We start from the raw sequence: 9,961 nt of genomic DNA, 5'->3' as shown, positions 1-9,961 counted from the left end.
GGGAGGAGAGGCGGAGATGTTTGGGTAAGAAAGACTAACGGGAAGAGAGAGAGAAAGAGAGATACGAAACTGATTGGGATGGGAATAAAAAAATATTTAGGGTTTATAAAACGACAACGTTACAAGTTTTTTTTTTGTTTTTGTTTTAATCTAATATCAAAACGACGTCGTTTTGGAACTGATATTAAAATTAATATCAGGCTCAAACGGCGTCGTTTTGGTATTGTAGAGTTAAAATTTAGAAATCCTACGTCTTATCTCATTCTCTCTTGCGCCGTTTCCCCTTCTGCCTCATCCTTCCTTCCTTACCTCTCTCACCTTCTCTCTACTGAAAGTCTACAGTAAGTTAAAATGGTCGCCGATCGCCGCACCGGCCGCCTTCGGTATGCTTAGATCTTTGCCGACCACCTCTCCGAGCATCTACGGTGGAGCATCATCGGTACCGGTCAAATCCTGAACAGGTGAGAGTTCTTTGAACCACTTAACAGGTGAGAATATTATATATCTTTATATTATAAAAGAGCGAATGCCGTTATAGTGATTTGTTACTGTGCATTCAGTGTAAAAACACTGTTCAATCTACAGTAAAATTTTGGTGAGTCCCTCTATTTTGTCCGTTTGTGGAAGACTAAACGATGCGTTTGGCCAAAGGGTGTAGAACTCTCTTTTCTTTCTGGAACTCTAAAGTAGTTCGTATATGTTCTTATCTTCTTCTCCTTCTTTCTAATAAACGTATTTTTTTTTTCTTTTTTCTTTTCCTCCTAAACCACCGATTTGTACTGTGATTCAACTCCTTCATAACCCAGCCTCAGCACCGATCTCTCTCTACGAATCCAGAACAACAAAAAAAATTTGAAACCCAAGAACATTTGCAGCCGATCTGCATGAGAGAAAAGCCAGAAAAAAAAAAATGGAGCTCAAAGCCTCAAACGATGTTTGTGATCTCGATCTGTTGGTTGGTGGATGTGCGAGAGATAGACGATTGCAGGTTTGAAACTCTATTTTATTTACTTATTTTTGGTTTCTGGTACTACAAAATTATTGTTGCTGTGAAAATTGGGGACAAATGAAAGAAATGGAAGGAAATTGAGGATTTTTGGTGTTCGCTTTCAGAATAAAAAATTCGGAGCTCAATTCTCCCAAAATACTAAGTTTTGAGTTTTTGTGCGTATGTTTATGTGAAAGTTTGGTAAACTCAGATGGGTCAGAATATTTAGTGTTATATTTAGACCATATGAATGAAAGTTTGGATTTTTACTCAGGTTGAATTTGTGTTGTGTTTGCTATTTGTAGGTGTTCTTCTTTGCAATTATCTCTGCACGTGAGATTGAAAGTTTGGATTTTTACTCAGATTAGATAATTCTTGTATGTTAATATTTGCTATTAGGTGTTCTTTTGTCATATTCGTAAGTTTAAATAGCCTCACCAGTTCTGTAAAAATCCCACTGCCACACGCATTCATCTCACTAAATCACTCTATTTTTTCCTCTCTAAGGTCTATCTTTTCAATTTTGTCTCACTCATTTACTCACTCACCCAGCAGAGATATTTTCTCACCCAGCAGAGGGAGAGAGGACTGGGGATTTGTAATGAAAATGGATGATTGAGATTTGAGATAATTGGAGCAAAGTAGAGAGGGTGGCTTTCGTGTTTTCTCTCAACTGGTATTTTCTCTCTAAATTTATCTATGGTTTGATTGTCCTTTAAAGTAGCTTTGAGTCTAGAGGTGGAGCCTCCTTCATCAATTCAGAGAAGTCACATGGAGAATAGTAGATATCCCTTTATTATTGTTGTCCTTAAGGTTTTGTTATATTAACTTCATATTACTTATTAGACATTTCTTAGTTTCAATTAACAGCTATTGGCTTTGGTATTTGCAATCTGTAGGCCTTTCGTATTTACCTGGATAAACTTTTCAATCAATATGTCTCAATTGTTCGCTCCTTAACTTCCGTTCTGGCTTTGGGGGAGGTATGCTTGTTTTACCAAATTTCTTGATTTTGCTAGTTTAGTTGAGATGTTTGAAGCTACTACATTTGATGGATTTAAATGGGATTGATTATCCTGTTATTATTCATTTGTCAGGTCATTCTACAAGCAATATGCGCAAGATATGGACTTACTATCGAGGCCAAGTTCATATGGATTGTGAGAGTTTTAATGATAATTTTCTATCCTATAGCTTGGGTGAGTTTATTTTTTTCAGTTCACTTGTGAATTTAGACTGATGCATGGCACTATATGAATTATCCTTGTGTAAATCTTGAACATAATATTTTTTTATCCCTTTCATTTTGCTGAGAAGTTGATTTTTTTACTATGTGAGGTTGATATAGAAAAAAGCTTCCATTTATTCTTATTCTTTCATGGAGAAGCAATCAACTTAATTATTCTTCTATACTTTGCAGGATTAAACATCAGTCCATGCTTTGTCTTCAAAAAGGTATGACTCTTTAGCAAAACCTTCAAATTGATATTCTTCCCCTAATCATAGAATATTTAATTGTTATGTACCTTGTGCATTCTATGCTGCTTCATTTATTATTTCATTTTTTTTATTAGGTAGAGAATCACATTGTTGGAGCTCCATGTGGTGTGATGGGCCAGATAACTTAAGCATGTGGTGAAGCCAACAAACTTCTTGCAGTTATGTTCTAGGTATGCATATTAGTTATGTAGAAAACTACTCGTCTACTGTTTTTTCACAGATCAAAAAATGATGTCTAAATTTGAATGTATGCAGCCTGCTAAGATATATCAAATTGCTTTCTTAGCTAGACATGATGACCACAGCCCAATGCTTTCGTTGGTGCTGATTAACATCATAAGCGCTTTCTCTAAGTAGCGATAACTTAGACTCATATTCCATGTTAATGGTACTGTTGGAGCAAAGTATAGAGGGTGGCTTTCGTGTTTTCTCTCAACAGGTATTTTCTCTCCAAATTTATCTATGGTTTGATTGATCCCTCTCTCTCTTTAGTATTGATACTCATTTCACAAATCTGGTGGTGAGCCTTTTGCATGTTTGATAAAATGTTTGTTTCATGCTTGGGAATTTCACCAAAACCCAATTCTCCAAAATTTCAGGTGCATTTTTCATTCTTATTTTTGTTATCCTTCTTTCAACCACCTATGTTTGAATTTGTTAGTGTGTTTCTGCGAATTGATGAATCGATGGTATTGAATTTTGTTTGAAGTTTCATCTTCATTTTCATTTCCTTACAGCTTTGTTGTAGTTCCATTATAGAACAAGCTAATCTTTGTGAAAGTGTTTCGGTGGAAATTATTCGTGACAACTATATGTATTAACCTCGAATCTATAACATTAAAGTAGTTGTCAAATGGAGTGATCTATCTAGCTTTGTGAAAATCAAGTGTGACTATTGGTCTCAAAATTCAAACTAAACGATGAGAGTTCAATAGTCATGGATTGCTACTCTAGATGCATTCCTTCTATCCTGCTTTTAAGGATTTAAGTATTTATTTGATGGTAATTAAATTTAAATGTACTAGGATGTACAGTAGACAGTGAGGTGCTGTATGATTACGCATGGTAGAAAAGTTTTGATTTTTTGTGATCAGTTTGCAAAATAGTTGTTAAGAAAAAAGTTAAAATATTTTCCGGGTCTTCACTCCACAAACATTGTAACTGCACCATTCTACTGCAAGAACTTTGTCTGACCTGTGCGTGTGTGTGGGTGTCCATGTTTATTTTTATTAATTACTGGTCGTGACTAAAATTAATATAAATTAAACAATATTTGTCATGGGCCGCAACTCCCAAGTAAGAAGCAACATATTCCATGGATAGGGCAAATGTTTAGTCAGTTTACACTAGGTGTATTGACAGTTTAGTCAAAATATGGTTTGGTAATTGGAAAAATTGCCACCCTCCACTCGGTCACTTTGCCAAGATTTGTATTAATTCACTCTATTATTAAATTATTAATCCTGCTATCAGACTTACGAAGAATATTTACCTATAGATTTTATTTTAAAATATGTTTAATCTGACCAGGAATGCTTTGGTCTGCAGGGGTATTATAATGCAGCAACATGAAGAGTTGCCCAGCAAGAAAGCATGTTGAGAGATGCCAAGAAGAGTTAGGCCTTTTGTGTGTGTAATGTGAGTTAATTAATAGTATTGAACCAATAAGTAATTTCCCCCTTTCCCATGTAGTATAAAGTTTCCCAAAAAAATAAATTTATCAAGATTACTATCTATCCATAAATGAGAACTTCATGGATATCCTTTATTAAAGGGGGAAAAAACACTCCAAAAATTCTACTGCCAACTTTTCAAATACAATTAAATTTGAATTATGTTTTGTTATAAATTGTTCCTATATATAATGTGACTCAAGTTCAACTCATCAGTAATAGCAGAAGGATCAGTTGTAAGTTAAATAGGATTTCTAAGTCCTGTTCAGCTTTTTGTTAAGTTTGGTTTGAGCTACAAACCAGAATTTTTTAAGGCCTTCTGTAGGGCATTTGGCTTAAAAATTTCCAAAGCTCTTTCTCAAGGATCAAGTAAATTTTTTCCCCATTTGTAAAATATGTTCTCCTTAATTACTCCATTTATAAATAATCTTCAGCTTGACAATCAAAGATTCTCTTATCTTATGACTGATATATAATTCTATGTTCAATTCTCTTTATTAACATGACCAAATATATCTACAAAATGTATTGAATGAAAATTAATATTTGGTTCTATTTCAAGCTGTTTGGGCTGACCAGTACCAAAATATCTAGCTAACATGGATACTAGAATTGTCAATTTTCTTGCTGGTATGTCATATGAGAACGAGTTTGTGTATGTCTATGAAATGATGGTGGTCCAAGTGAGAATTACAGTTCCAATCACATCTCAATTGCATGTATAAGGTTATTGAATGAATAAAATGAAAATATTAGCAATAAAGCAAATTCCAGTAAAGTTTATCAGGAATTTGAGCTGTAGTGCAAGAGCAAAAGAATTAGTTAAACCCCCCTTCAAAGTAGATTTTGTGCACAAAAATCCCCCACCTCCCAATAGAGACTTTTCATTAATTTGATTTTTTTTTTAGGGACATAGAAACTTTAGGATGAATATTTTATAAATGGTTATTGTGTATATGAGAGCTTTTGGAGCATGCATAGCCTTATAGGGTAAGTCATTTCGTTGTTGTAGTAACATCTTTTTTTTTTTTTTTTTTTGGTCTACGTTGAGCTTCTGTACCGCCCAAAAATTTCCAATTTCCATTTAAATTATACTAATTAGATACCTTTGTGGATTGATCCATTTGTTCAATGGTTGGACTTATTATGTCCCTCATTCATTCTCATTAAAGTTATCCATAATAATAATAATAATAGAAACATAATATTTGTCCCAAAAAAAAAAATTAGAATTATATAAAGGGACATTAAGGTGCCTTTCAATTTCTTTAAAAGGTTTTAGGGGGCTACATCTTTCAATTTACATCATGTGGTTGGCTCAATTTAATATGTTGATGATTCATAGTTGACCCTAAATTTGGAGACTAAAGCTTTGTAACTGTTGTGATATTTAGAGGATGCAAATATTCTTGAGAGAGAGTAGATAACTAGGATTGGGAGCAAAGAGCAAATCTTTTAAGATAGACTTCAGGAACATGTCCAAAAATAATATATTTCTCCTTGGCCACTTTTATATTTAAATAAACCATTTTTTAATTTTTATTGGATAACTTTTTATCATTCTATTTTTCTATTTTTAAATTAATATAAAAGAAAGTCTTTTTTTTTTTTTGAACAAATATAAAAGAAAGTCTTTGAATATGCATAAAGATGCTAAATAACCATTTGCGTTATGTTTATCTTTTTATTACAAAAAAATAGACCTCTAAATACAGGAGCAGCACGTGCCTTGCACGTGCCTCTCCAACTAGTATTATATAAACTATAAACTATAAATTATATAGCAATGAATTTTTTATATATAAAATATTATAGAATTAATAAATAGTAAATAGAAAGTAATAATAAAAATATTATCTATTTATTTATTTTGAGAAAATTGTTAAGTTTGTTCTCTATATATTCGCGTGAGAGTTCCTGCTTATGTCAGTATCTCTTTCTGAAGAAGCTAATTTCTTCCTACAAGATGGATCATCTGCTTATGAATACACGACCACTCTTCTCACTAAACTACCATGCCATCTTTCTTCTGTTCCTCTCTTTATCCATCTCTAAATTTTCCTTAGCTACCACACTTTCAAACGAAACTGATAAACTTGCACTGCTCCAATTCAAGTCCCACATAGATGGCCCTCTTAATGTCCTGGCTTCTTGGAATGACTCTTTCCATTTCTGCCACTGGGTTGGGGTCACTTGTGGCAACAAACACCAAAGAGTCATCGGTTTGGACCTAAAAAACAATAAGTTGGTAGGCACCATATCACCCCACATTGGAAATCTTTCTTTCCTTCGATCCCTCAACCTTGCAAGTAACTCTTTCCATGGTGGAATTCCCTCAGAAGTTGGTTACTTGACCAGGCTTCGAAATTTGAACCTGAGTCATAATCCAATATTGGGAGGGGAAATTCCAGTCAATCTTTCTCACTGTTCCAACATACAGTATCTTGATCTCCGGTACAACGATTTAGTACAAGGAATCCCTTCAGAACTTGGCTTTTTGTCAAAACTTCAGGTACTAATTCTTTACAACAATCATCTAAGTGGAAGGTTCCCACCTTCTCTGGGGAACTTGTCCTCTCTCCAAAAACTTTCGTTTGGAGATAACAATTTGGAGGGAGAAATCCCAAATACAGTAGCCCAAATGAAAAGCTTGACATATTTTAGTGTAGCAATAAATCATCTTTCTGGTGTGTTTCCACCTTCCCTATACAATTTATCATTGCTCACATGTATTGGCTTGACTGATAACAACTTCACTGGTAACCTCAACCCCGACTTGGGCATTGCTCTTCAAAATCTGCAGATACTTGATATAGGAGGAAACCAATTTACAGGAACAATTCCAGTTTCATTGTCCAATGTGTCAGATATTCAACAGCTTGATATACCATATAATCAATTTACAGGAACCATTCCTATGAGTTTTGGTAATCTACTAAATCTTCAATATTTTGGTGCTCAATCTAATCTTCTTGGAAATAACCCAGTTGATGATTTGAGTTTTCTGAGTTCTTTGAACAATTGCAGCCAGTTAAACAATCTGCATGTCAGCGATAACCAGGTTGGAGGTGAGCTGCCTAACTCCATAACAAACCTCTCAATCCAATTATTACGTCTTCGGCTAGACGGCAATTCTATTGGTGGGAGCATACCTACACGAATATCAAATCTTGTTAGCCTAACTGAACTTAACCTGGGATCTAACTTGTTAACAGGGAATATTCCATCTTCAATTGGAAAGCTCACAAACTTGAACGTTTTGTCCTTGGGTGGAAACAAATTGACTGGGGTGATCCCGTCTTCCATTGGCAACATGACTCAATTACTAAAGCTCTACTTGTTCAATAACGGCTTAGAAGGGAGCATACCCACTAGTCTTGGAAGGTGTAGCGACCTGCAAGAGGTATACCTTTACCATAATAAATTAAATGGCACCATACCCGAGCAACTTTTTGGCCTTCTTCTGGTCCAAATTGATGTGTCTCATAACTCCTTGACCGGTTTTTTACCACCAGATTTTGGAAACATGAAACTTCTAGTTTTACTAGACGTTTCATACAACAAATTTTCCAAATAGATTCCAGCCCAGCTAGGGGACTGTTTGGCCTTAGAAACACTTTGTATGCAAGGCAACTCCTTTGAAGGAACCATTCCCGACCTAAGTAAGTTAAAAGGTATTCAATATCTTGATCTTTCCCACAACAACTTGTCCGGCCAAATCCCAAGCTATATGGTTAATTTTCCCGTGTTGCAAACTTTAAACCTGTCTTTCAACAATCTTGAGGGAGATGTACCTGTAGAAGGGGTCTTCAGAAATGCTAGTGTAGTTGAAGTCAAAGGCAACACTGGTCTTTGTGGGGGGATCCAGGAGCTGCATTTGCCTGCATGCCCCATTCAAAGATCCAAGAAACACAAAAAGCATTTTGCTTTTAAATTGATACTGGCAATAAGCATTGCAATTGCTTTCTACTTGACATTGTTTTCTTTGATGGTTCTTTCCTGGTTGAAAAAGTCGAAGAAAAAAAGCCTTTCCATTTCCACCTTTGGACCCTCCTACCAAAAGATCTCTTATAAAGAATTACACAATGCAACTGATGGATTCTCTTTGGAGAATTTGATTGGTTCAGGTAATTTTGGTAGTGTCTATAAAGGAAAACTTGGTCTAGATGAAACACATGTTGCAGTCAAGGTACTCAATCTTCAAAAGCAAGGAGCTTCCAAGAGTTTCATTGCCGAATGTGAAGCCTTGAGGAACATCCGACATCGAAACCTCGTTAAGATTCTGACTGCTTGTTCGAGTATTGATTTTAAGGGCAATGATTTTAAAGCTTTAGTATATGAGTTCATGCCAAATGGAAGCTTGGAGATGCAGTTACATCCTAAAGATGGGCTCAAGCAATTGAGAAGTTTAAATCTTCTTCAAAGAATCAACATTGCTATAGACGTGGCTTCGGCTTTGCTTTATCTTCATCATCACTGCCAAACCCCTATTATTCATTGTGATCTAAAACCAAGCAATATTCTTCTCGATGATGATATGATTGCTCATATAAGTGATTTTGGTTTGGCCAGACTCCTTTCGAAATTTGGGAAGGAAGCTTTTCTTAATCAATTAAGCTCAACAGGGATTATGGGAACTATTGGATATGCTGCTCCAGGTAATGTATCATGATTTCACTCAATTGTAAAAGTATTAACGTATAATGAATGCATCAATAATCAAAACAGGGACGCCCCGTACGGAATATTTATATACAGACTTCACCAAATCACTAGTTTAATAGCATTGAGTAAGAATTGTTCTTAGTGCATGAAAGTGCTCTAAATTTTTGCAGAGTATGGAATGGGTAGTCAACTTTCAACTAATGGGGATGTGTACAGCTTTGGGATCCTCTTATTGGAGATGTTAACTAGAAGAAGACCCACTGATAAACTATTCAAAGATGACCTGAACCTTCACAACTTTGTTAAGTTGGCATTGCCGGGACGAGTGATGGAGATTGTGGACCATTCAATTTTCAACAAAGCAGGAGAAAATGATAACGTGGTTTCAAGTTGGAGTGACTGGACAAGAGGACAGACTGAATGCTTGATATCGGTCTTTCAGATTGGACTTGCATGTTCAGCACAATCTCCTATAGACAGAATGGACATGAACAGAGTAGCCCTAGAATTGCTTTCAATTAAAAGGCAAATTCCTTTGGAAGCTTAACATTACAGGCGAAGCCCAATAATAGGTATCCACAGTAGTTAATTAGGTTTTTATATTTATTTAGTTATTCTATAGTCAAGAACTCTCTATTCTCTTCCGGACACTGCTATTACCGATGAACTTGACGACCAAGTCAGATTCAACTTTCAAGAATAACCTTTTGTCTATTCTCTTTCTTTAACCCCCCCCCCCCCCCCCCCCCCCCAACTAACTCTCTTTCTCTCTGTGGCTCTCTCTGCAGGTATTGGTTGAGGGCAAAGCTTGGTCTAGAATAGCAATTCTGAACAGGCCTACTGTGCTCAATTGTCTTAGTACTGCAATGGTGTGTTTTTTACTAGATACTATGTGTGTTTATGTTTTTGGCTATTGGGTTGGTACCCAATTTATAAGATTGGTTCAGTTAAAGATTTGTTTTCTGGGTCTTTGTTTTTATAGTGTTTGGTTGAGAATCATTATGTTTAATTGGGTTTACTTCAGTTGTGTAATATCCTGTATCTGTGTTGTTATATACCCTCCATTTGGTTCAATTGAAAACATTACTTGGGTTATTATTTTTATGGTGTTTAATTGACAACTATTATCTACTGA

At 35.3% G+C, this 9,961-nt stretch overlaps 1 protein-coding gene and 1 pseudogene across 14 annotated transcripts; both read left to right on the top strand.

Annotated features, from left to right (window-relative positions):
* Positions 1 to 225: 225 nt before the first annotated feature.
* On the top strand, positions 226 to 2,926 carry LOC115986574. Of its 13 annotated transcripts, none has more exons than XR_004090789.1 (9): positions 247 to 461; positions 561 to 988; positions 1,294 to 1,365; positions 1,544 to 1,664; positions 1,888 to 1,971; positions 2,086 to 2,148; positions 2,409 to 2,443; positions 2,563 to 2,658; positions 2,744 to 2,926. XR_004090789.1 is itself a non-coding variant. In XM_031109718.1 (7 exons), exons 2-6 carry the CDS (start codon positions 911 to 913, stop codon positions 2,614 to 2,616), a joined length of 309 nt encoding a protein of 102 aa, XP_030965578.1. In that variant the 5' UTR covers positions 239 to 461; positions 561 to 910; the 3' UTR covers positions 2,617 to 2,658; positions 2,744 to 2,926. The 13 variants fall into 13 exon arrangements, 5 of the variants coding, with proteins under 5 accessions (XP_030965579.1, XP_030965578.1, XP_030965576.1 ...); XR_004090790.1 differs by having other exon boundaries at positions 1,541 to 1,664; XR_004090791.1 differs by lacking the exon at positions 1,294 to 1,365 and having other exon boundaries at positions 249 to 461; positions 1,541 to 1,664.
* Positions 2,927 to 5,981: 3,055 nt separating this feature from the next.
* LOC115986558 lies at positions 5,982 to 9,924 on the top strand (annotated as a pseudogene). The gene is made up of 3 exons (XR_004090783.1): positions 5,982 to 8,819; positions 8,997 to 9,398; positions 9,615 to 9,924. The product of XR_004090783.1 is annotated as a putative receptor-like protein kinase At3g47110 (transcript).
* The last annotated feature ends 37 nt before the right edge of the window (positions 9,925 to 9,961 follow it).

The sequence above is a fragment of the Quercus lobata genome, chromosome 4 (assembly GCF_001633185.2).
Source record: "Quercus lobata isolate SW786 chromosome 4, ValleyOak3.0 Primary Assembly, whole genome shotgun sequence".
Taxonomy (NCBI): Eukaryota; Viridiplantae; Streptophyta; class Magnoliopsida; order Fagales; family Fagaceae; genus Quercus; species Quercus lobata.
The sequence above is the reverse complement of the archived record's forward strand: the minus strand, read 5'-3'. Positions and strand labels throughout refer to the sequence as shown.

Excerpts from the sequence above, each read along its gene's own strand:
- LOC115986574 (XM_031109716.1), top strand. The coding sequence starts at position 911 with ATGGAGCTCAAAGCCTCAAACGATGTTTGTGATCTCGATCTGTTGGTT. Across the intron at positions 1,972-2,086 it reads CCGTTCTGGCTTTGGGGGAG|TCATTCTACAAGCAATATGC; the intron begins GTATGCTTGTTT and ends TCATTTGTCAGG. Across the intron at positions 2,149-2,408 it reads AGGCCAAGTTCATATGGATT|GATTAAACATCAGTCCATGC; the intron begins GTGAGAGTTTTA and ends TATACTTTGCAG.